This window comes from Rhinatrema bivittatum, chromosome 4 (genome assembly GCF_901001135.1).
Source record: "Rhinatrema bivittatum chromosome 4, aRhiBiv1.1, whole genome shotgun sequence".
Lineage (NCBI taxonomy): Eukaryota > Metazoa > Chordata > Amphibia > Gymnophiona > Rhinatrematidae > Rhinatrema > Rhinatrema bivittatum.
The window spans coordinates 409,848,707-409,875,291 of NC_042618.1; the positions used below are offsets into that span (position 1 = coordinate 409,848,707).

At 46.0% G+C, this 26,585-nt stretch overlaps 1 protein-coding gene across 6 annotated transcripts in view; it reads right to left on the reverse strand.

The window, feature by feature from the left end:
• Window positions 1-26,585, reverse strand: part of CAMK1 (calcium/calmodulin dependent protein kinase I) — a 134,352-nt gene that overhangs the window by 16,030 nt on the left and 91,737 nt on the right. For 3 of the 6 annotated variants that reach the window (XM_029601139.1, XM_029601142.1, XM_029601143.1), the window contains exons 3-5: window positions 22,887-23,018; window positions 4,144-4,218; window positions 726-864 (exon numbers count right to left, since the gene is read on the reverse strand). In XM_029601139.1, the coding sequence (XP_029456999.1) occupies window positions 726-864; window positions 4,144-4,218; window positions 22,887-23,018 (346 nt within the window). Of the gene's footprint in view, window positions 1-725; window positions 865-1,752; window positions 3,072-4,143; window positions 4,219-4,587; window positions 4,742-22,886; window positions 23,019-26,585 lie in introns of those variants that run through there. The other 3 variants (XM_029601146.1, XM_029601144.1, XM_029601145.1) reach the window with 3 other exon arrangements.

A 26,585-nucleotide genomic window follows, 5' to 3' on the forward strand; every position in this document is an offset into this window, starting at 1 on the left:
ACTTCACATGGCAACCTCCTCATGAGTTTGTCAGACCACTGTCAGCCCAAAGTTATTCCACAATAACGAGGGCACAGAGAGAGAGAGAGAGTGTGGAAGGATACAATTTCTTTAATTCTCAGTTAAGCTCATGGCTCCCTGAGATTTGGAGTGTCTGAAAATGTTTACTTAACATACAAAGATCCAAAAAAAAAAAAACCAACCCCATGCAGCTGCTCCAGCCACCCAGGTCACTGTCCCACACCAGTGTCCCTTTTAAATATTACTGTACGCCAAGTGGGCCACAGGAGGGAGCAGTCTCTCTTTACACTACTTAACACGGGTGCCAGAAGACACCGGAAATGAATCAGGAATCCTTCTGGTCCAGATTGTTACTGGAAGAGACCGTGCTGTCTGTTCTGTGCCCATGCAGGTTACATGCATCGCCAGGAGAGAGGAGTGATGGCACATTCCATCTCTGCACGTGCTACACGCCTAGGAAGCCAAATTTTGAAAGCACCAAAGAGGAGACCGTTACTGCTTGCTTTAGAGCCATGTGCCAGCAGAGTTTCAAAGGAGTGCTGCCATGGCACTGTTCCAGAGAGTGCCAAAATCGTTAATCCGGCCCTGGCTAATGGCTATATGCTTGACGGGGGGGGGGGGGGGGGGGGGGGGGGGAATAGCCATGCAAACCTCAGTCCCAAACTTGCTAAAGGTAGTAAAAGGAGTTGCAGTCAGAACCTCACCTTTAAGTCTCGGTGTACAATGCCCATATCATGAAGGTATTTCACTGCATCCAGAATCTGTTTAATGAGCTGGCTGGCATCTTTCTCTGTGTAGAACCCCTTCTCCACAATCCTGTCAAAGAGCTCCCCTCCTGAGACCCTGCCCGAGCACAAGAGAAGGAAAAGCAGGCAGCATAAAGCAAAGCAGAACGGAGACATGGCTGCAAGATCCACTCTACGAGCGCTCTATCACAGCGTAGCGCAAAGCGCAAAGGAGGAACTCCGAACGCTGGGAGACCAGGACATTATCTCTACCGTTTCACAGGAGAACGCCCAGAAACTCTTCCCAGAACCCTGCCATGTAATAGCCCCCGGACCCGGCTCCAGCTAACACAGAAGGAACCAAGATGTTCATGCATTTTTATAATTCATTTGTTCTCTCAGCTGCTCTTGGATCCTACCTTAGGGGCCAATCAGAGAGAGCAGGCTGAAAATCTTGGAATAAACTTTTGGGTTGCTGTGGCCAATTATTTTTAGAACTATTCGATGTATTAACATTCAGTGGAAATTCAAACAAAATGTGTGAAATCACTTCATGAGCAACACCTACAGGAAGAAGGAACAGCACTGCTGCAAACCCAGCATTATGTTATCATGGGATGCCAGCGCAGTCCTGCCTTGCTGGCTCTCTGACTCCCATCCTTACCAGTCTGGTGCTAATTATCAAATTTTCAATGAAGACAGGGGTTAGGCAATATAAAAGTACAAAATGACGAAGCGCAGGAATCTGGCAGCAAATGCAATTAAAACCGCAGTTCTAGCTATCTACCAGGAGGTGGCAGTGCAGGCCAGAGCCCCAAAACCGCCAATGTGCTTCATTTACAGTCGGAAGCGGACACCAAAATGCTCTTTGGTTTGTTTTCGCAGATTAGGGAGAGGTGAGGGGGAGGTTGGTGGTACGATGGGGTGGAATTTGATCTTCCATCAAAGGGAATTCGGAGAGCCTACGGCCGTAACTTTCTGGAAAGTTGCGTTTTGCATCCCTTACCCTTTAGTGACTGTGAGTGACTTCAAGTTTGCAGGATGGAAGAAAAGTGCCCAATGCGAGGGTAGCTCGGATTCCAAAAGACATAACTGACATTTTGTGTCAAAACTGCAGCATAGAGTAAACATGTCTCAAAGATCTACTATAATCCAAGGCATCTCAAAAAATGTGGTTAGCTATAAACCAAACTGTGGGACAGTCCAGTGCAGATAACTTAAAAAAGTCAAATTGTGAGGGAAACTTCAATATTTTACTCTTTTCAGCACATGCTGGCTGCAGACAAAATTTGCCAAAAAGAAAACTCCTTGGTACAGCCAATCCAGAAAGCCCGGCAGTCCAAACAGTAATTTATAATTTCAACCGCAGAAAAAAATCCCAATGTTTTGGCATGGAGTCCCTAGTTTCCCATATTGGACTGTCTTGCGTTAGCCAACCAACAACACATCACAGCCATCTCCCCCAGCCTTGAGGTGGAAGATAAGCCGGGACTGGAATGTGGATCACAAATCCACAAATCATAGTTTTCCCTTGGTCTTACCACATCCAGCTGACTAACTCACTAACAGCACCATCCCTAGAGTTGGGGCAATCACCTGGACCCCGTGATTTGAGGGGAGCCCTAGATGTTGGCAAGCAAATGAAATAGTTCTCAGCTGGTGTGTTGCCCATGTCAAAGTCTTTGCTGCGCATGCCTGCAGCAGCCTCTTTCTCCTCCTCTGAGGCGCTGGCAAGGAGAGCAGAGCAGTGCTTTTTTTTTTTTTTTTTACCTGCATCTGCCTTCTCCTCAGCAGGCTTCAATCAAGCAGGTTGATGCAATAACCTGAATTTCAACACATAGTTTTACCACACAGGTTACATTTTTGTTTAACTCCTGATGCAGGAAATTAATGATATGCTAATGCATCAGGTGTTAAAATGGGTATTAGGGGAGTTAAAATGTTATGTTGGGTATTAGGGGAGTTAAAATGTTATGTTGTACTTATATTTTGTCTTCTTCTTCTCTGACCTCTTGTCGACTCGCTCTGTAGTTGTTTATCCCGGTTAAAATCTCCCTGTTTTTTGTAATTCTAACTTCAGTTATATGTAAACCAATGCAATATGATTTTCATGAACATCGGTATATAAAAGCTTATAAATAAATAAATAAAATATGTGCTCAGGAAAGGAGGAGGGGTGAGGGAGCCGCCACTAGAAGAGTCAGGTCGACAACAGCTGCTGGCACTTAGCTGGACAAGTAGGGAGTTATCTGGGTATGTGGCCAAGGTTAGCTGTTGCCACATACCCAGATAATTCAGTTCTTATCCAGATAAGTTTAGCTGGATAAGTACTGATTTATAAGTGGTGGCAGCAGCTAACCTTGGCAAATACCCGGATAAGTCCGTACTTATCCGGCTGTCTGGTTAACCTCGGGAAAATCTTTTTTTTTTTTTGCCCGTCTATTGCCAGATATCAATACTGGAAACTTTATTCTACCTCTGACCCAGGCATAAAGCTCCCAGCATTAACGAAAAAACACATGTTCAAGCCAGCACACTTCTCTGCATTAGGGGCACATACTTAATGCTTTCATTAGCAATGGATTTCCATGCCAGGTGAGTACTGCTTAATGCCATTTCGTAATGCACATTTTGCGAGTGTAAAACTCCTTACTGCGTTTACGCTCACAAAATGAGCATTTAAGAGCAGATAAACCTGCGTGATCAGTTGAACGCACTTTTTTTTTTTCATCGGTTTGTGAGATCTGAACTACACATGGCTCCATATTGTTGTGGGATCTTCCAGTACTGCACATTCAGACTTCAGATTAAAGCCAGCCGAGGAGCAGACCGACGAAGGAAAGAGGCACAGCTCTCCTCCTGATGGTGGGAGGGAGGTAGAGGATGGCGTGGGGTGGGGAGTGGAAGAGGCTGCTGCTACCGCCGCATAGCAAAGATTTAATTTTTACAAGGCTCCTGCCTAGCATGAATTTCCCCGCTCCCTCAGGGTTGGCCCTGCTCTCCAAGATGGAAATGTCCATCTCCAAATGTCACTCACTTTTTTTTTCCCCCTGACACTATTGTTTTATTTTATTAACTGGAAATTGACTGTGTATTTGCACATGGGCCTTGGAACTTTTGCTGTTGGTCCAATGGAACAAATAAGTTGGCCCATTAAATCAGTTAAACAGGACGTGCAGCGACACAAGCATGAGGCACACTACTCGCACGTGCCCCCCTTCTCCCAGCCAGGGGTATTGGAGGCTTCCCCACCACCAGCAGAAGCTATCACGCTGCAGCTGGGTGCTGCCCGATAACGCTTCAAAGGTCAGCCATCCGCTTCCGTTTTCTGGCAGGCTCCAGGACCGAGCAGATCTCGGTTTCTAGAATACAAAGGCACAATCCATTGATCTCTTACAGCTGCATAATGAGGTACAGGTGACTGCGGCTCTCGTAGATATCCTCCAGAGACACGATGTTTGCGTGCTTGATCCTAAAATGGGAAAAGAGAGAGAGAGAAAAGGAGACCGGTCAGCGGGCGACAGGGGCTTGCAGAATCCTGTATTTAGGAGCACAAGGCCTGGGATTAGGCTTCTGTGTCAGGGATGCATTAGTAGGGCCTGGAACACCAATACAGGAGGAGACGGATAAGCTTAGGTGACACAAGTTCACAGTTCAGATTTGGAAATTGCCTACAAGGTACGTGCAATGTGCCCACGTACTTTTACTTCTATTATTTCTGCGGGGGAGGGGGCGGGAACGACAGCGCGTATAGCTTTGAAAATCCGATCTGCGCTTGCTGTTTTTCTGCCCTGACCTACGTACACCTCTTTTTAATCCAGCGGTTAAAGCTAGTGTGCACCTTGTATCTATTGCCGGGAGGGGGGCATTCTTCTCCACCAGGACCATCTAGTCAGGTAAATCCCTTTCAAAGCTGCCCTCTAATAGGCTTCTAGTCAAAGCCCTCCTCTCCCCCACCCTGAGCAGTTTCCCTTTGAAAATCTGTGGCCAGCAGGAGCAGAGGATGGGCACAGATTTCAAATTGGAGCCATCCCACATCTAACCCCGCCCTGTTTTCCCTGTGGGAAAAAGTACTGGTGTGAAATAGGCGCTGTGTGCTTCCACCTGCACAAATGGGGGCAATTTTTTAAAAACATTTTTAACTTTGAAAATTGTCCTTGGAAGAGGGGGTGAGGGATAATTTTATACCTGCACACATTGGGTTAAAGTCTGAGCACCCCTTACCCCAAATTTTCAAATGAATTTAGGTGCATAAGTGGCCTGCAGAGCACATAAATTCACCCACAGAAAGTCCCGCCTCTGGCATCGAAGGCGTAACTTGGGCAGATCAATTTACGTGCATACTTCTTAAAATACAAAAGTGTAGGTAAGTCCCCAAGGCCACATCCTGCCCTCTCCCGGCACGCCTATCCCTCATTCCCGTAAAAGTGCATGTGAAATTGGGTTATGCACATACCTTTATGCAACCTGAGCCCCGGGTTATTTTATAGCGGCCAAAAACTGTGTTTTATGCATATAAATAGCTTTGAGAGTCAGGCCCTAGGTGCCTATCCTTGCCTCTTCATGGAGTCACCCTTGGCTTTTTGACATGGCTGCTTCTCCTTGTTCTATGCCTTGTAGCGTTAGGGCCTTCTTGCTCCTTCCTTGCCTCGTGGCCTCCAGGCCTTCTTGCTCCTTACCTTGTGGTCCTCAGACCTTCTGCTATCTTGCACTCTGCCCTGTGGCCTCCAGGCCTGCTTACCTTGCTCTGTGGCATTCGGGTCTAAAACTTTGCTTCTTGCTCTGTGGCCTCTACAGGCCTCTCGTTGCTTATTGGCCTCCGGGCCTTATGCCTAGTGGCCTTCTGTATCGCTGCCTTTGTACCTATTCTTTGTTCTGTGCTGTCTTGTCTAATCCTTATCTAGTCCTATCTTGTCTAGTCCTGTCCTGTCCAGTCTGGGTCTTAGTATCCTTTCCCTGTCTTGTCTATGTATTATCTTGCCCCAGCCTATACCTAGTTCTAGTCCCTGCCCAGTTCAGGCTTGTCTGTATCTCTGTTCAGTCCCAATCCTGTGTCCTGTCCCTGTACCCATTACTCAGGTTCAGCCTTGCTCCAGTCTAGACTTGCTTAAGTACAGGCCTTGTTCCAGTCAGTCCAGTCTTAGATCCTGCCCAGCCTTAGATCCCCCCCAGAATCCAAGGGCTCAACCTGCAGGAGAGGGGGCTGGCTAGGCGGAAGACCAGCCCTAGTCCCGCCCAGCATCTAGCCGTGCAGTCCTGTACCATTCCTGGGGTGATGTACCCCAAGCAGAGAAACCCCGACACCTGAGAACTGGGCTCAGACCTACTGAACTAGATCACAAAAAAAAAAACCAAAAAACCCAAAAGTAAAAAACCCTACAACCTATCACATTTAACAGGCAATCTAGTTGCTTTAATACACAGGTCAAAGAAGGGCACGCTCATTATCAACAACTGGATTCACATACAGTAAGAGGGCACAAAATCAATACATTCACCTGGAAAAAGCACAGAGGTGAAAAGATCATCCAAGTATTTGCCTCTCTCTTTCTGGGCACCATTAAAATATAATCCTTCAAGGATGGTCCAATGGTTCAGCAACTATGCTGTAGAGCTGCCATAGAGGACACCCAAGTTTGATTCCCGGGCCCGGCTTCTGCGCCCCGAGCCGGATGGGGCTGAGGATGCAGCAGGGGCCAAGGGAAGGAAATCGCCAAATAGTGACATCTGCTTGATGAATAAGGGAGCCAAGGTCCATCTTTCTCGTCTGGAGGACAATCACAGCAATGGATGGGCTACTGGGAGAAGGCAGGAAACGGTGGAAAGTCCCAAGGAGCTGCACCTGAAGGCTCATGGGGGTCAGAAACCAGGTAGGGGTCAGGCCCGACTGACCTGGAAGTCCAGAGGAGGAGGAAGCCCCTACCTGGGCTTTGAATTCATGAGCCTTCATATGCAGCAATTTGGGATTTTAAATAGATCTAGGGCTTGTGATTTTAGGCTATAACTGATAAAACACCCCCAATGCAAAGAAAAATAAAAGATGTTTATTATATAAAACACTGGAAAAACACCACTTCCCCTAGTACTCCTTCATCTACCCTGGATCCTCTGGTTTGTTTTTGTACCTTTTTCATGCTAACGGCTCCTCAGTTGCACAAAGGTATGCATTTGATTCAAGCAGAAAACGTACTTGTGCTGCAAATCATCTATCAACACCGATTTTTGGTTCCCATAAAGAACCCCTAAAACAAACACCTACATATGCAATTTAGAAGTGTCCAAAATCAGAAGCCCTAAAATATTTGTTACATAATTTAGGAAATGGTCCAAAATCCCAAGCAAGATACCAGATAAGCACACGCTAAAACCATGGGATTCATGAAGGCTCACGGAAAGTCATTTTCAAAGGGGGCTCCCCCACAGAAACGAGCCTTTAGAAATGCTTGGACTTGTATGCACACCAGGGGTGGATCTAGGCAGGGTTGGAAGTTAGGCGCCTACATTTTCATTTTATAAAGCGCCCACGTAAATTCTCTCAGCAAAACTACGCCTACCAAAAGCAGGTGGAACTGTGAGCGCGTAGTTTGCCGGGATGGTTTTCAAAGCAGGCGTATGCACACAAGCGTACCTGGGAACTTTTGGGCTGTGGTCACCCTGAGATTGCTGTGGATTAGCAGAGGGTGGGGGGAGGGGAAGGAATGGAATAATATGTAATCAGCTTTCTCTCTTCCACAGCCCCCCCCCCAACCCATCACCATCACCTGTTCCGCCCCCCCCCCCCGAGATGACCCAGCATACTTCCCCTTCCTCTCTCCCTGACCTAGGCACTTTCTTTGCTCCCACCCCCTATAAGTCTCAGCTCCATGACTTATGCATCCTTACTTGACCCTTAGCTGAGTGATTCCCAATTCCTGGAACCACAGCTGCAGACTGAGTTTTGTGTGAGTTGCAGCCCCTCTCCAGCTTCTCCCCACATGCTGTTTGCAGTGTCTACTCCAGGCTCGCTGTTCTCTGCAGGCTTTCTGAGGAAGGGGAAGGGCTGAGCTGTATATAGAGAGGGCCTGAGATTTCTAGTGTTTCCCATGAGACCCTGCAATTGGTGCAAATTCCCTCAGGGTGAAATCCCGAGAGTTCCTAGTAATGCACGTAAGTCTGCTGAGCACTGATGTAACTTAGGCCCAGTGCTACAAAATGACCCCCTCAGGGCCCGAAGGAAGAAGCAGTGTGGCAAAACTGAATTTAAAAATTCAGTGCATGTTTTTTTAGTCTGTTTTGAAAAGAAAAACATTGAACTCCCAATGCGGTAAGCAAATAGTGCGCGAATGATTCGGGAGTTAAAAAGCACTCACACCAACATTAAAATAGGCGCCTAGCCTTTGCATTGGATGAGCGGACATGTTAATATCACTAGGAGAAAAAAGGACTCTCTCAGTCTCAGGATTTATGTACATAAAAGAAAAAAAACAAGCACTTTTGTGAGCATAAGACTTTTTCAGTGCAGAAAACTTTTTTTGAGTGCATAAAATCTCGACTACAAGTCCCAGCACCAGAATTCCTGCTTCCGCCCATCTTGGAGTAGGGCTAAAATTTCCAGCACTAAGAAAACACAAGGTAAGCCAGAGCTCCTCTGTGCATGTATTTATTTTAAGAAGTTATATCCGCACAATCCATTGGCCTAGGCAATTTCCAATTTAAAACATAGATAAAATTTTTAACAAATAAGACATTGGTATTACAATTAAACATACACTGTATAATTGGCAAACAAAGACATTTAAAACAGTGAAAAACTTAAAATGGTTTTATCAGTAGGCTGTTTCCTACATAGTCTAATCAAAGGCCTCTTTAAAAAGGTAGGTTTTTAATTGCTTTTTAATTCTTCTCACAAGTTAGTTAAATTCCCTGGAAGCTGATTCCATAATGCTGCATCTGCAATTGAAAGCATTCTCTCTATCCAGAATCTGCGAGTCTAACCAACCTAAAGCTTGGGATGTCAAGCAGGCATTGAACTTCCAATAGCAAACTTCTAGTTGGACTGTGGATTTTGAGCAAGGAGTTGATGCAGCATGGGGAGTCTTCAATTAATGCATTACGTATAAGGACTAAGATTTTGTATTGTATTCTGTAGTCCAGTGGTTCTCAACCTTTTTTTCGGCCGAGACACACCTGACAGATGGTTCTCACATGCATGACACACTGAACATGTGACCGTCACGAGGCAAAATGTAAACATGCACTCTGCATCCACAGGAATCCCCTCAACCCCCAGCAATGAGTGCAGAGCAGATCTAGGGCATTACCCATACAACTCACCATACAAAAAAGATATTCTGGTTCTGATCATCTCAGTAAAAGCAAAACAAACTCTCTTTACTGGCAGGCACAATACTCCTCCTTATGAAAAGAGTAATTTACCACTACAAATATTTAACCAGGCCCTAAACACTAATACACCTCCTATTAGGAAAACAGAGCAAGCCAAGCTGCTATAGATAGATACCTACTTAGAAATAATTGTAAAACTAATTGTAAAACTATACTAATAAATGTTACAAAACAGCTGATGAACAGAATAACGTCCAACAATTAAAATATTTAATAAAATATTTCAAAACAGCAGACACATCACATAATACCCAATAATTAAAATGGCAGTCAATCAAGAAAAATAAACTTAAAAAGCCGCCTTTACTTACCCCCTCCAGTAACTCTCCTACTCCTTTCCCTTGCAGGCCAATACCACTCACCAGAAGCAGCAGTGGCTACTGAAGCTCTGTCCTCACAGTCCTCTTCTTTAGGGCCCACAACCAGTCACAACCAGTCTCTGTCTCTCACAGACCAGTAACCTCCCTGACCAGTCTCTGCCCCTCACACACACACACGTCACCTCCCTGACCAGTCTCTGTCTCTCACACACACACCAGTCACCTCGCTGACCACTCTCTATCTCTCTCTCACACACAGTCACCTCCCTGATCAGTCTGTCTCTCTCTCACAGAAACACATTACCTCTGACCAGTCTCTCTCTCTCAATCACACACATGCTCTGTTACTTACATACAAGCTCACACATACTCTGTCACTTACAACCACACACACACACTGCCACTCATGCACCCAGGCACCCATTCTACCACACACACACACAAGCTCACATGGAGCCTATTCTCATTGTTTGGTCCAATAACCCTGGCCTCTGCTTATCAGCCGCCGCTGGCCTGACCTCCAGTGGCGTGCAACGTCTCTCCAGCCGCCGCCGGCCTGGCCTCTGGCGGCGGTGCACAGGTCTCTCCACTCATCAGCTGCCGGCGGCAACGTGCAGCGTCTCTCCATTCTTCGACCCCCGCCAGTGGCGGCGCACAGGTCTCTCCACTCTTCAGCCACCGGAGGCGGCGTGCAGCGTCTCACCATTCTTCGGCCCCGCCGGCCTGGACTCCAGCAGTGGCACACAGATCTCTCCACTCTTCAGCCCTGCCCCTAGGGAGAAGAGAAGTACAAGCGGGGCAGTGGAACACCGGGAGCCGCGACACACCTGCCGGTGCTTGGCGACACACTGGTGTATCATGACACACCGGTTGAGAACCGCTGCTGTAGTCTACTGGTGACCAATGTAGTGATTTAAGCATGGAGGTACTGAGATTGTAATTGAAGTATCTGTGAATATCTTAGCCACAGTATTCAACTACCTGCATGGCTTTGCTAGAGTATTTTGGGAGGCCTATGTATATAGAGCTGCAATAACCTAGCATTGACATTATTGATGTCCATAAAACTGTGCTAAATTGGGTAAATTCAAGTAAGGTTTTAATCTGCGGAGCATCCTGAGCTTCCAGAATAATGTTATTTTAGTGATTTTATAGGTATTTTAAACAATAAGTTGGAATGGACAATCAGAATTACATGACCCTAGAAAAGAAATGAGGATAGAAAGTGGTTTTTGTTTTTTAGTTTTTACTTAAATAAAGAATTTCAGCTTTTTCAAAATTTAGAGAAAGTCTAACTTTTAATGGCTGTCAGCTAGAGATCTAGCAAACCTAAGGTGTAATATTGTCTGGTGAACACAGAAATAGAAACTGGATATAGTCAATGTATAGGAAGTAACACAAGCCTAGTCCTACATAGGGGTCTTAGGTAAATATTAAACAGGCTAGCCAAAAGTGCCGACTCCCAAGGAAAACCAGTATTTAGAGGATCAATTTGGAGAACTGTTGCCAAGTTTAATTTACTGAAATCAATTTGATAGATATGAAGAGAACTGGTTGAGTATAGTCTCACCAAGACCTATCTGGGCTAGCTAAGTGATGAGTATCTCATAGTCAAGAGTGTCAAACGCTGCAGACAGATCTAAACACATCGTGATAAAGGTAGATCCACTATCAAGCCCATGATATACAACATCTAGACAAGAGTTTAAGAGTAATTCAGCACTAAATTTAGGTTTGAATCCAAAATTGGAAGTTGTCTAGAATTTCATTTTCCTCCAGGAAGACTTGTAACTGCTAAAAAGCAGCTGCTTCTCCCACTTTGGCTAAAAAAAAGGGATGGATGATATTAGTCTATAATTAACTACTTCTGATGGGTTTGCTTGTAATTTGTTTAGAAGTGGGTGTACTGAGGCTTGTTTTAAGACAGAGGGAAGCTGTCCAGTTCTTAGGGAGAGATTAACTAAATTGGTGAGAGGTCAGAAATGTCCTCCAGAAGCACCCACATCACTGCTGTGCTACAGGGATATAGATGGCAGACTGTCTTATTCATCTTTCTTACTATTTAGACAGTAACTGTCTCAGTTACAGTTCCAAAATTAGTCCGAGGCAGGGCATCAGATTCAGCTTGGAGGTCATTGGGTAATGGAAAATTACTGCATTTTTTAGCTAACTCAATGAACTTTTATTTTAAAAAAATTTGCAAAATCAGCAGCTGCCGCTCACATGTTATAAAATCTGGGATTGGCACACGCAAGGGGGTGCACACTTGTGTGCGCCGAGCCCAAGGGGAGCCCTGATGGCTTTCCCCGTTCCCTCCAAGGCCGCTCCAAAATCAAAGCAGCCTTGGAGGGAACTTTTTTTTGCTCCCCCCCCCCCCCACCTCCCTTCCCCTATCTAACCCACCCCCCAGCCCTACCTAAATCAACCCCCTACCTTATCTCGCTGAGTTACGCCCTCTGGCAGGCGTAACTTGCACGCACCAGCTCGCCATCCCCCGGCACAGGCCCCGAACTGCCCCCGAACCGCCGCTACGCCCCAGCCATGCTCCGCCCATTTTTTAAAGCCCTGGGACATACGCGCATCCCTGGGCTTGCGCACGCCGCCGAGCCTATGCAAAATAGGCTTGGTGCGCGCAGGGGTACGTTTTCGGGGGTTAGGTACGCATTTTTCGCGCGTAACCCTTTGAAAATATACCCCTTTGTGTGTATGATTATGTGAGTTTGTTAATTGGTCAACAGTGAAAAATAATTCTTTAGTATTATTTATTACTTGTAGTTTGAATGGCCTTAGAAATATATCTTCTTTGTTTTAATGGTTTCTTCTTTGTATTTTTTTTTATGTGGAGTTATAAATATTTTTAACTTCATCTGAGTGAGACTTGTGACATTTATGCTCTAGTCTATGTAATGTGGATTTCAATTTTCTAAGATCTCTAGAAAAGGAAGGAGCTCAAACAAATCTATTACTAAATCTATTTCATCTATCACTGAAGTTAGGAAGCTATTCCAGAGATCAACAGCTGTTGAGATATCTTGTGTTTGAGGGAACACTGGATCCCCTAAATTGATAATATTCAACCTGTCTGTATTGTCTGGAGCTCTTAACTTGTAGGAAGGATTTTGGCAATGCTCTAGGTACTGAGATGTTAAACCTAAGTATAAAATGATCGCTCCATGCAGTTTCCTTACTGGAAATACCAGAAAGATGAGGGCCTAACATTTTGTCATTCAGAAAAACTAAGTCTAGGATTTGTCTCTGGCAATGAGTGGGGTAATAGCTAAAGTCATCAACAGCATGGGATTTCCATGCGAAGGCGCCAACGTAAATGCGCATTGTTGTGGGCAGAACTCCTGGCTGCACTGGTGGTAAAGTTTGCGCACAGCTGCAAGTTAAACCATGCGCTCTGCCCAACGCACCTTACTGCATCAGCCTCCTAGTGAGTAATTCCAGCTCAGTGCTGGCGTGCGTAAGCTGAAAGGGTCAGAGACGGCCAGAAGGAGAGATGGGATTGAGGCAAAGTGCCCAGATGTACACACACGATATCAAGCCTTTAATCATCTGGAGAGGCAGGAGAGCTCTGCAGCCTGACAGGAAATTCACTGAAAGCAAAGCTTTGAGGTCTGCATCTTTCTCTCCCGCCATCCACCAGAAAGTGTCCTTGGTTTGGTTTGGCTTTTACTTCTAATTATCTGTACTGGCTGAGGACGGATAATAAGGAATAAAAAAAAAAAGAAGTCAGAGGAGAGATTGTGGGTAAGGAGCGTGCGACTCATTTGCTGCTGTATCTGCTCCTATCCTAAAAGCATCTCTAAGCGTGGGAAGGAGAGTGAGGTGAAACCAGTTGGGTCAAAAACTGAATTCAACCCCAAAAGTCACTGCTGCTCTTCTGATCCGGAGGGGTTTCCTTGAGCTGTCCAGCAAAGGTATTAAGTCCAAAGAATAAGGTATTAATAAAATAAGAAGCAATATTCAAAGGCATTTACCGGGGTAAAGTGTCCTGACTGATCATCATTCTCCTGTAATGCAGTTAAATGCACAGGTGGGTTGTGTAGCGCGGATACCCTGAACCGCATTAAAAAGAGGCGTTCCCTGTGGGTATGTTTAGGTCAGAGGAGGAAAGCAGCATGCGTACTGCACATTCAATTTCCAAATGTACGTGAACTATGTTGCCCCAGTCCCCACTCCAGATAAACGGCAAATGCAAAGTGCACGGACCCTGACTGCACGCACTCTCTGCACCTCCTCAATTTCAAAGGCAAACAAAGCGGTCAGTTTCTCATTCAAAACTCGCTTCATGCACGTGCATTAAACCCACCTGCAGAGTATGCAAGTATGAGGGCTGCTGGAAAATCGATCCCACCGCCATAAAACCTAAAGGACAATATTCAAAAGGGTTTGGCCGGCTAACATTTAAGTTAGCCGGCCAAACGCCGAGATTTGAATTTTCCACCTTCGCACTGTTGAAATGTTACCTAGGAAAATCATTACCCTACTAGAATTTAGTCAGATAAAGAGTAGCAGGGTGGGAATGGTGGGGGGCCTGTTCCAGGGGCATGGCTAAAAGTTATCTGGCTTGTGCCAACATTCTGCATCAATTGAATAAACTTAGCTGGGCGAGTGCAGTTGGAAAGCTCGCTGTCCTACAGTTACCCGGTGCATCCAGTGACAGACTTATCCGGCTGGGCACTGCTGACCAGGTAACTTGCCCACTGAATATGGATCTCTTCGTTTCCCCTAAAAGCCGTGTTTCACCAACGCTTAGTTAATACGACCTTGTTTGATTCACCATAGGACTGGATACACAAAGATGAAATTTGCAACAAGTTTGCTTATTACCTTTGTTGTTTTTGGCCCTTTTCAGGTTACACTAAAAACTTTATCTGCTTAGCTTTGGCGTGTTGGTGTTTTAGCGCTGCAGCTGTCTCTTGTTCCTCTTTTTATTGCCTGTTAAAGCACACTGCAATCTCCCTATCTTGTAAATCTTCTTGGAGAAAGACCATAGAATGTTGTAAACTTCTTACCCTTTCACTTATTTAGCTGGGGTTTTCCACGAATACAGGATGCATCTCCCTGTTTACACTGCTGAGAAACTAAGTGACGACGTTTCCAGCCTTGGCTGCATGGAAATCAGAAGGTGGTCAGCTAACCTTCTGCCAAGGGCGCGACAAATATTCGGAGCATACAGGTCCTGCAGGCCTGGGAGGGGAAGCTCTCAGTAGAAGCATAGGTATTGTGAGCCCAGGCATCTCCTGTCTTGCAGGTAGCTTACAAGAAAGACAAAAGGTGGGAAACATGCCTAAAACAGTCAAAGAGATCAAAGAGAAGTGCGCCTTCTTTCCTTCCTGGCTATAGAAATTTGCACGTGGAGGGCTAGCCTGGAGGCTTAGTGGCATTGCTGTGAACCGCCATGCAGGGGACCTGGCTTCAACGTCCAGCTTCGCTGCTCTGCTCCCTGGGTCGGTTGAGGCTGGGTATGCTGCATGGGCAAGACTTGCAGCCCCTGGGCATCAGGGAGTGAGGGCCATTTGTGCAATGGGGATTCCTGGAAACCAAGTGTAGGGCTCATGGTTGTGGGGTTCCGGAAGGCGCCTTGGGGCACGGCCCCCATCCAAGGATTGTCGCTGCAATGACTGGACTGGACTAAAGTAAGTTGGGAGATTAAAAACAGGGGTAACCCGATGCTATATCCCACCCTAGATCAGACTGAGTTGGAAGCCCAAAAGAGCAGGAGGAATCTACTGGAGCAGGAAAAAAAAAAATGTGCATGTGGTTATGACAACAACGTGCATTATATGAATGTCTGTTTAGGTCGGAGGAGGAATGTGGCGTGCTTACTGCACATTCAGCTTCCAAATGTGCCCTCCCCAGACGGAGATTACAACAGAACTGAGCGGGCCCGTGTTCCTACAGGAAATAAAAATGTCAGGGGCATTAAGGGCACCGTGGCAGAAACTGAAAGAAAAATCAGATGAACAGTTCAAAAGTTAAGGAGTGGGGGCTACAGACAGATGTAATTGCATAAACTCAGCTAAACTGTACAATGCATAGGCCAAAAAACCCCCCAAACAAACAAACCTTTGTGTGCCATAAAACAGAAAGGTGGCCAAGTAATCCAGGGGCAGAGGTGAGGCAAGAGAGGAAAGCATCAGCAGTTCTGCCCAAGACAGGACTGTGGCCCGAGGGTCAGAGGAGATCAGAAGATAGGATAAATATTTCCTCAGCTTTCTCTACCAGAGAAGAGCGAGGAGAGACACTCTGACACAGTGGGATCATCATCTTCCACCTAAAGCTCTTCTGGAAAGGATATTCAGGTTGGGAGGTGTGAGTATGTTTTGGGTTTTTTGTTTTTTTTTTTGCTTTCCAGCTCTCTCCAAAATGAAGGGACTCAGTCCAGATGCAATCACAGTTGAGGATCCCTGACAAGATGCATCAGGGGATTTCTTTTCAAATCTCAAGAGAGATTCTGCGACATGAATCAGTCACACAGAAAAGGGGAGGCTTCTTACTATCAAAGAGTCGGCTTGATTTTGACACGGAAGAATCAGTCGGAATTGTGCCACTAAATAACATGCAGTGACTTTCACAGAAAGCCAGAAATGTACTCCATGTGCAAAGAAGCCGGGGGAAGAAAGCTGCAGATGTTTTCCTTCCGCTTTTTTTTTTTTTTTTTTACCAAAGTATGTAGGTCTTGTGTTTTGCCAGATCTTACAAGAGAAAATTCTCCCAATGTTTCTGGGGACCAGCTCTTCCATCAGCCTTACTAAACATCACAATATTAACATACATAGAAACATAGAAATGACGGCAGAAGAAGACCAAATGGCCCATCCAGTCTGCCCAGCAAGCTATGGACTTTTTTTTTTTTTTAATTTCTCTCATACTTCTGTTACTCTTGGCTCTTAGTAACCTTTTGGTTCTATTTCCCTTCCACCTGCACCATTAATGTAGAAAGCAGTGTTGGAACTGCATCAAAATGAATATCTACCATAGTTAGGGGTAGTAACTGCCGCAGTAAGCAAGCTACACCCATGCCTTTGTTTACCCAGACTATGTAACTCTGTCCTTGTTGGTATTGTCTGTATATAGATCCACCTTTCTACATTCCCCCTGCCGTTGAAGCAGAGAGCTATGCTGGATGTGTGTTGAAAGTGAAGTATCAGACTTTCTCCCCTGCCGTAGAAGCAGAGAGCTATGTTGGATATGCGTGAAGTATCAGACTTCCTCCCCTGCCGTAGAAGCAGAGAGCTGTATTGGATATGCGTTGAAAGTGAAGTATCAGACTTTCTCCCCTGCCGTAGAAGCAGAGAGCTATGTTGGATTTGCTTGAAGTATCAGACTTCTCCCCTGCCGTTGAAGCAGAGAGCTATGCTGGATGTGTGTTGAAAGTGAAGTATCAGACTTTCTCCCCTGCCGTAGAAGCAGAGAGCTATGTTGTATATTGAGGTTGTATATATATTTTATTTTATTTGAAAACTTTTATATACCGGCGTTAGTGGGGACATCACACCGGTTCACATATTAACAGCAGAGCAGAAAATTACATTATAACAGGGCAGTGGAACTTGGGAGGGGCGAACGATAGTGAAGCATAGAGGGATAGAGAGCAGGCCGCAGTGGCATTAAACAAGAAAATACAACAATTTACAATATTAATGGTATTATATACATAGAGTTATATACCTAGAATTATATGCAGTATTTGAGGTGTTATACACATCAGTAACTTAACTATTATATAACAGTAATGAGTAGATGCAAGAGCTGGGGGCATATGGTGACAAAGGACAGGACCAGGACTATTCCAGGTAGGTATGTTGGTATATAAAGGTATGTTGTATATTAAGAGATATGTTGTATATTATGTTGTATATTAAGAGAGCTATGTTATATATTAAGGGCCTGACACAGCTTGTTTGGCTGCCCATTACCCATCTACAGCGGCTTTATACATTGAAAGAGCTGCCGATTCTGGATTTAAGAAATGGGTTGACTCCACAAAGTCACAGGACACACCAAAGACGACTGCCAGAAATTAGAATACCTTTTCTGTCGGTGGCCTAATTCACAGGTTGCAGTAAGAGAGGTCGCTTTATGCAGACCCGGGCACATTATCCAGCCTTTTAGCTACTGCTCACACTAGGTATCCCTCCTCTCTACTCAGGTGAATTTGAACTGATAACAGTATTGTCCACCTATGGCCCCCTACATATAGATATGCACTTTTATGTTTTTTGGATTTATTTTGATAAATTGATTTTATGGTCTTATTGTTTTGTTCATTTCTGTTGTCTTTTATAGGTATGTTTTTGATTTGTCATTTGTGATGTTATTATGGTTTGTGGGTATGTGGACCCTTGGCCCGAGGTGCGAGTTGTAACAGCCCGTGGGGAGGAGCCCCACAGGTCCGCACCATCAGGAGGCAAGGTACAGGCACAGCGAGGAGCTCTAGGCACAGTAGTGGAGAGATCCCCAGGTACCAGGAGGTAATCCCCGTAAGGTGACAGACAGTAGGTAGTACTTGGAGTGAGACCCTGAAGAGAGAGGTGCCAGGCAGACCATGGAGCAGTAGGCACAGGATTAGCCGTGCAGAAGGTTTTCCGGGAGGACAGCCCTGAGGGGCGGAGCTGCAGTGTAGTGGGCATAGACTTGGAGGCGCAGGCCAACCCACGAGGTAGGGAAGCCCGGGCCCGGTCTCAGCTGCTGACATAGGCAGGAACCCGGAGAGCGGAGGAGTGCCGGCAGTCTAGTAGAGAAGCAGGCCCGAGAAGCAGGACAGCTGACAGTCGTTGAATAAACAGGAGCACAGCCCAGTGGAGCGGGGAGGCTCTAGGTAGTCTCTTGAGTAGTAAGCATGACCCGAGGAGCGGGAGAGCGCAGACAGTCTTACTAGAATACAGGCGCAACCCCTAGAAGCGGGGAAGGCTAGCCAAGGAACTCACAGGTTGCCACAGTGTTCCGAGGGAGACCTGAGTAGCAGTGGCCATTACAGAATAGAACCCAGGAGGCACAGAGCCAAACCGAGGAGCGGGGTAGGCCAGGGGAGCAAGTCCCCATAGGTGCGCACACTGACACCCGAGGAGCGGGTGCCAGACAGGGTCCAGTAGCAAGGCATGTAGCGACGTCTCAGGAACACAAGGCAGGAGTTGTGGACTCGTACAGAACTTGCTGCCAAGTTGGCTTGCTGGGGTCAAAGGTGGAGCTTAAGTACAGGAGTCCGATGACATCATCAACCAGGGACGCCCCCCGAGGTTCCTGCTGAAGAGGCTTCAAAGGCGGGGCCTGTGACGCGCGCATGCACCTAGGAAGGCCCGACATCGAAGTAGGAAGTAGCGGCATCTATGCCGCCAGGAGGAGTCCCGAGGAACGTGGCGGTGTAGGCAGGCCTGCACTGCGAGCAGACCTGGGGAGGGCAGGAGAGCGGTGCAAGAAGTGAGTACTTGTGGTCGCAGCCGTCTGCGACAGACAGGCATAACAGATGTATTTTATTTCTATGGTATAATGCATTTATTTTTAATTTTTATTGTTATGTAATGATTTTATGATCTGATTTGTATGCTATGAATTTGCAATTTTGTGTCACTCTGGGCAGTTCTCCTGTAAGACACCCAATTAAATGTAAGCAAAAAATAAATATATGTTACCCAGCTTGACTGGTGCAGATTTAATGCCACATCATGTCTGAAGGTGTCAGGAATAGCTTAGATTGCTAGTGCAGATGGTCAAGAATTGAGTGCAATATGTCATCAAGTCCTCAGCAGGGCTGATGTTCAAACGTTACTGTGCGTGCGATGTGTCAGCTGCCGATAGAGCAGTGACCACATATCCCCCTCACTGCTCCACTAGCCAAAGTGAACAAGAGTGTTAGGCCTGCAGCCTTTCCAGAGTGGTGCCTGGTATAGCGTACTCCCACGTTCACATTACATAAAACCCCACAAGGTGGACAGTCCACTCCCAGTTTTAAAAGTAGGAACCGGCTGCAAAATGAATTAAGATTACCTAGGAGAAGGATGTGAGGAACAGTGAGGGAGTGATCCCTTTGCATTCTTAGATTCTTTTTGGACGCAGTTTGGCAGGGGTTCATGGCATGACATATTAATCGTCCACTGCCTGTAAGGATGTGCCTGCTGAACACGGAACCAGCAATGCCTCTCATGCAAACAGTGAAGGCAGCTCTTCTACTGAGCAGCCAAAGGAAATGCCTCGTACCGGCCAATTGTTTGCTTTCCGCTTATCGCCAGAGATTCTCAGCACAGAAACAGCAGTAGCAGAAAACAAGAAGATGGAACGTTTCTTCGGCCAGGGGAGAGGGGCAAGAGGGTCTCCATCCTCACGAGGGGGGAACTGGTAAGCACCGCTCCCCCATTTCATCCCAGGCCTGCCCTACGACTAACTCCTGCTGCGCTAAAAAGGCGGAACTTAAGTCCCCCATCTCATTTGGCTTTAGGCTCTTCCCGTCCGAGGTGCTCCACCTAAGAAGGGTGCCCCCTTGCGATTTCCCTCCGAAATCCACGCAACGCAGCTCTTGGCGTTGGGAGAGACCGAGTCGTTCCTTGCTTGGGTTCTCCCGGGATGCAGCCGTGGCACCTGCTCTTTTAGCATTAGTGCGCTCTGCGGTCTCTCTTGCACCTGTACTGCGCGGCACATACTTTTCTACACTGATGGGGATATAAAAAATAAAAAGGGAGGTTCTTTTCTTCCTCAAGTAAAGTTTGAGGTTCAATTATCTGGTGTTTAATAAAAGCAGCTGGAAAGTGCTGGGAGGAATTCACTGCAGTTCTGAGTCACTGCTCCTTCAGGCTTCTATCGGCTTTACTTTTTTTCCCTTTAGAGGTTGTTTTTTTTTTGTTTTTTTTTAGTTTGCATGTGTAGGAATTTCTAACGCTCTGCCTACGTGTGAGAAACTAAAGAAAAAGAGAAAAAAAAAAACGAACAAAGCCAGAGAAAGGGAGGGGGGGGGGGGGGGGGAGTAGAACAAAATGGAAAAATATAAAAAAGTGTGGGAGAAAAAACAAACAGAAGAGGTAGAAGGATAAGTGGAAAAAAAAAAAAGAAGCAAATGCTGCAGGGGCTTCAGATTTTGTAGCACAGAGGCCACTGTGGAGGATAGATGGGTGGGGGGTTAAGCACCTTGCCCTTTCTAAGCCAAGCTAGTGTCGGATTTGATCCCTCCACCCAAAGAGATCGATGTCCAAAAAGAATCCTCTAAATCCCACCCCCCGCTTTTTACCTGGGGAAAATCAATAGTCACACAAATTTAGTGCTCCTGGCACGGGCTTTTTAAAACCTAGCCAGCTGCTGTAATAATATTCAGCTAAATTTGTGCCGACGACTCTGTCCGCTCGATTGCCTGTCCTAAATCCATCTGCACCAAATCAGTGTGTGGCAGATTCAGATAAATAGGCAGCGGCACTTAACCGGGTGAGTTTACCTGCTTATCTTATCCACTAAGCAAACTTTTCAAAATGTTTCTCAAATTGCTGAGACTCAAGGGTTTAAAGGAATTGCGGCCGGTAACAAAATCCTATCCTTCCAATATTCCAGAAGAGTGGAAAGACCCATGGAAGAGAGCGTGGAAAGAGAAAATAAATAAATAAAATGCAGCGAATCACAGGAGTTGGGGCAGAAGTCCAGTGGCTACCACCAGAGGGAGGGGGGGACATCTCGGGTAAGAAGGCAAGTCCTGGGTAGAAGGTGGGGGCTGATGGCGTCCCATTGCTTAACGACATTGTGTGCCTGCCCTTCAAGGCTTGGGAGGGGGAAGGCGGTAACGTCCAGGACGACCCGTGCCCTTCCCTCTGACCCAATCTTCCATGTTAAGAGGGGAGGCGAGAGGGCAAAGGCTGCGCCACACTGCTGCAAGGATCGGATGAGAGAGGCTGCAGCATCGAGAGATGCCACAGCTTCATGTGGGAGGCGACAATCCATTCTGCCTTGGAGTGAATGAAGGATAATTGTGGGGGGCCTTGGCTTTCTTTGTTGTTAAATAGGCAATTGTCAAACACAAAGAACTCTGCCGTCAACAATCATAGAATCTGGAACTCCAGTGTGGAGCTCTCAGTGCATCACACACAAAACGAGATATAAAACCAATTCATAAAAAATAGAAGGAAAAAAAAAAAAGGTATGGATCAGGAGGAGGAAGAACAGCAGCAAAGGAAAGGAAAGTTTCAGTGATTGTTGAGAACCGATTCCCAGCTCAACCTACACCATTCCCTCCTGTCCTCTCTCATTTCTTCCTCCTTGCCTTTTCTTCCTTTGTCCTCTCCTTCCTTTCTTCCCCTCCCAGCATGACCATAGGTAGAGGAGGATGTCTAATACTGGGACAGCGGGGGGGGGGGGGGGGGGGTGCTGTTGATTAAATGGAGGATACTATACCACACACACACACAGGTTCCTTTATCTGAAGACAGGATCTATGGCCTTCAAAGTTTATGGGCTGCAACATCTTTCAGTGGTTATTAGGTTGGTCAAGTAAAAGCTATCACAAGCTATGAAGAATCATTATTCCCTTTTAATGATCAGTAGGATATCTCCACTGACCAACTGAGGAGAAGTAAAGCAGGGACATAAAATACTGCAGTGCGATCTGAGAATGTAGCTGGTTGATTCTGCATGGGAACATCTCAGAAACTGCTTATTATTATCTTTTTTTCACTAACCATGCCAGCCCCAGGGTGCAGGCCCTGTGTGATGCCATGCCAAAGACCCAGGCCCCACTGGTATCATGTGTTCTGAGCCACGTCCCCACTACCTAGTGCTGTAAAGGCAGCGGCTACCTGTTAGAGGGGAGGACGGGTGTCAGAATTAGCAGTGTGGTGGCTTCTAGGCAAATGGCAACAGGAAAAAGGATGTGCCTGCAGTTCAGGTTGGGTGGGTAGTGCAGAGATAGAGGGAGAGGATAAGGGAGAACAGTGATAGACGGAAGGAAGGGAGGGGGAGAGAAGGAGGAGCAGAGATAGGAGGAGAAGAGAGGGGTGAGAAGAGCAGAATGGGAGAAAGTGGCAGAGAGGGCAGAAACAGGAGAGGGAGGAGCAGATGGAAAGAAAGAGAAGCTGAAGAATGGATCTGGGGAAGGAGGCCAGTGACATGCACAAGACCGAGAGGACGGAGGAGATATAAAAGGAGCCAAAGTGAAAGAAAGAGAAAAGAGGGAAAAATCTGAAATGGAGAAATAAAAAAGTACAGAATAAATCAACACACATCCACTGTGGCCGATACTTTACGTGTAAATATCAGAACCATCAAGCAGCAGGCTGATGTGCCTGTGAAAGAGGACACCCTCCCAATAAGTAAACATACACACCATGATCCCGTGCTCCCTACTTACCAAACAGAAGATGAAATGCAACCCCTTCTGAGAAGAGAAGCAAGGTGCACGATCCCAAAGCAAAGCATGAAACACCACAGAAAGAGACACAAGCAGCCGGATACCTACTTCCTCAGGACTGCAATCTCATTCTCGATGCTTGTCTCCTTCCCCTCCAGCGCCTTCTTTGGAATGCACTTGATGGCCACTAGTTTTTGGGTCTTCTTCTCCTCGGCCAGGACCACTTCGGAAAAAGCCCCTCTTTGGAAGACAACAACAAAAAAAAACAACAAACGCACAGTCACTCTCCAAAGAAAGTTAAACTGCAAGACATGTAGGTTTTAAAAATTCACAGCCAAGTCAATTCAAATAAATAAGGCAGCCTGGCTCCCAGTACTTCGCGCTTTCCTGGAGGTGTTGCACCAGTGAAGGCCGCTGGTCTGCTTCCTGGAGAATAAACAGAAGGAGTAGGGTCTTCAGCAGGCACAGGCAGCTGGAGCAGGTGTGCGGGAAAAGTGAAGGGGGACAAGTCAGGGAAGGGAGTCGGTTACATGGTGAATAGAGGAAGAAAGCCAAAAGGCCTAGTGAAGGTGGTACAATCAGGAAAAAGACAGGGTCTGGGCTAGCAATGGAGCGAAGTGGGCACCATGTAAGTCTGAAGTGTAAAAGGATTCACTCTCAGTGTAAACAAACAACTGCATTTTCACATATTTAGACATTTATATGGCACCCTAAAGCGAAGGACTATATATAAACTGCAATGGTACTTCATGTTTGTTAAATCGCCTTTCCCTGGAGGGCTACAAAATAGTGAACAATCAATAGTATAAGAGTTTGCATCATATAATCTTAACAATTATACTAAAAAGAAAAAAGGGATACAAAGATAATGGCAAATTAATTAGAATAAATATGATTAACTTAAAATGGGATGGTGAATTAGCAAGGGTACCAATTTGTACCAAAAGCTTTGGCAAGTTTTATTTCAGTGTTGAGCACTGGAAACTGAACCGAGACCACCAACTCATTTCACAGCAGTCAAACAGCTTTCAGAGCAAACTCAAATATAGAACAGAGGCAAAAACGCTCCGTAACCCCTTTCCAGTTCCCTCAGCCACGCAGTCCCTTCTGTCTTCCAGGTCTGTTCTCAGAAGGTGCCAGAACCGAAATGCAAACCTCTCCCTGCAAAGCTGTTGGCGTTTCGCTAGATACATTCGTGCCCCAGAGCACCTTCTTCCATCTCCCACACACTTAGGGGTGCCAACTTTCAACCATCAGTTTTCCAAACATTTGGAGATACTGTTTAAGTACTTTGCTGATGGAGTTTATGCACTTGTGACTTATTTATTAAAATAAAACAACTAAAAAACGTATTATAAAAACAGATTTCAATGATCCACTGGTCTCAGTGGATTACAACAAACATACATATTCAACCATAACACAGTCCACTAAAATAATCACCACATCAATACTGTGCACTATACGTATTACCAGTGGTCCCCAACCCTGTCCTGGGGGCCCACCAGCCAGTCGGGTTTTCAGGACATCCGCAATGAATATGCATGAGAGAAAATTTGCATGCACTGCCTCCATAACATGCAAATTTTCTCTCATGCATATTCATTGTGGATGTCCTGAAAACCCGACTGGCTGGTGGGCCCCCAGGACAGGGTTGGGGACCACCTTATTAAACAACCCAAAAGGGGGAAGGAGAGGAAAGAAGATTACCACACTTCAGCATAAGAAAGACACAGAAACAGAATATAACAGCAGATAAAGACCCATCTAGTCTGCCCAGGTTTCTTCCTGCTAGAGTGCCATAGATCCCAGTTGATCTCTGACGTTCTCCTCACTTCATTGCATTTAGTGATCCTCTATATGGGTCCTATGCTTTCTTGAACTTTTCTTTTTTTTTTTTCCTCTCTCTATTGAACTCCACTGGGAGGTTGTTCCATGTATCCACCACCCTTTCTGTGAAGACATTTTTTCTCATGTTACTCCTGAGTCTACCCCCTTTTGGAGCCTCATATGTTGACCACTAATTCTCAAACTTCTCTACTGTGAAAAAAAAGCTTGCTTTTATCAGTCCAGCCCCCAAACTTCTGTTTTATAAAAGTTTTTTAGGCCTCTGATTAAATCGACTAAAGTGTATGTAAATGACACAAAAGAAATGTATCCAGCACCCGCTAAATATAAAGTAACTACTGAAATGCACTCTATATTGTATAATTGCAGGGGAGGATTGGATGTCAACTGGAAAGCTAAAATCAGGACGTTTCTGAATATTTTGACCTTCCCTCTTTTCTTCCATACAGTACCCCAAAAATCTGTACAGTCCAGAAAAAAAAACAGGACAGTTAGCAACCCTAACCACATTCCGCTCCTGATTCCTTTAGATGTAATACATAGCAAGGACAATTTTCAAAAGAATCTAGCCAGGTAACTAAGAAGTTGACAGGGATGATCACCAGGCAGGAAAATTGCACCCCCTGGCAAAGGTTAAATCTAGATTCACTATGCAGCTAGATCCTGGAGGAAGAAAACAGATCGGGGAGAGGGAAAATACATGCATAGCTGTCATTTTTAAATAGATCCCTGCATTTTTCAGTGCATAGTCTGCCCGAAGAAAGGTCCGTGGCTGCTTTCCCTTTGAAAGCTAGCAAAAGGGACAGAGGGGCAAAACTAAGGGTACACTTTGCAGATAGTTGGGCTACTGCAAATTGCCCCTTTTATGGAATCAGTTGTCAAAGGATCTAGGTGCCTCACCCTGGAGTTAGGGATGTAGATCCTCGGTGAGAAAACTGCCCCACACAAAGCTCTCAGGAATATTTAGTCACTGACAAAATGGGCCAGCAGGGAGGCACGGTTAGATCAGGGAAGGGAAAATACGTACATAAATTGAGTTTGTTAATGCATGCACACACATTCTGGTGCATAGTCGGCCCATAGGAATACAAGGTGCATAGCTGCAGAAGTTCCTCGCACCTAAGCCGGCTTACTGAGAACTGTCCCCAAAGACACTGAGCACTGAATATAACACCCCTAGAAATAAATGCACCAGCTAGAGCCACTCTTTACCCCTTACGTATTCTGGAGCTGAAGAAAGCCAGCTCCCTCCCTACACAATGTAAGCAAAGCCGAGGAAATCAAAATCTAACGCGGGTGGTGGGTCAAAGACATCTTTTCCACCTCACTACCGAAGGACTAACACAACAGGCAGCCACGTGGGTTAAGGCGTGGCAGCTGTGTGCGGAAGAACGCCACTTCCGAGCACAAAAATATCACACCCCCCCCCCCCCAAAATAGCAGGTCGATGTAGGAAAACAAACGGAAACCCGGGCACCAAACCAGCTGATGGTTCCGCAGGAACGTCCAAAATCATGCCTTGTTGATGATAAAGGAAGCAAAAAAGAAAAACCAACAACATCTTTCATTTGGGTATTTATATAAAAAGAGGAGAAACTCCCCTACCGCTCTAATAATGAGGTTGCAGATCGGGTTGTAGCAGTAGTTGGCCGGGTGCCCAGTATGTCAGCCTTACGTTTCAGTCCCAGGGAAGCTGCTTTTCTCTAGAGCCGGCAGCCTGCGCTCATCTCAGCGGTTAATGCTAGGCCCAGCCCAACCGCGTGACACCTGCTTATTCCTCCGCCAGCTGCGCATACAGAAAGCAGCTCCCTGCCCGAGACTCCTGGGCTGGTGGGATGAGAGGGAGCTGCCCCCGGTTCGTTGCCCTGCATTTGGAGGGGCTGCCCTTAATGATGGTTTAACAAAAAAAAACAAAAAACCCCTATCTTTTTGCTTGTTTTGCACAGGCCTCTCTGTATT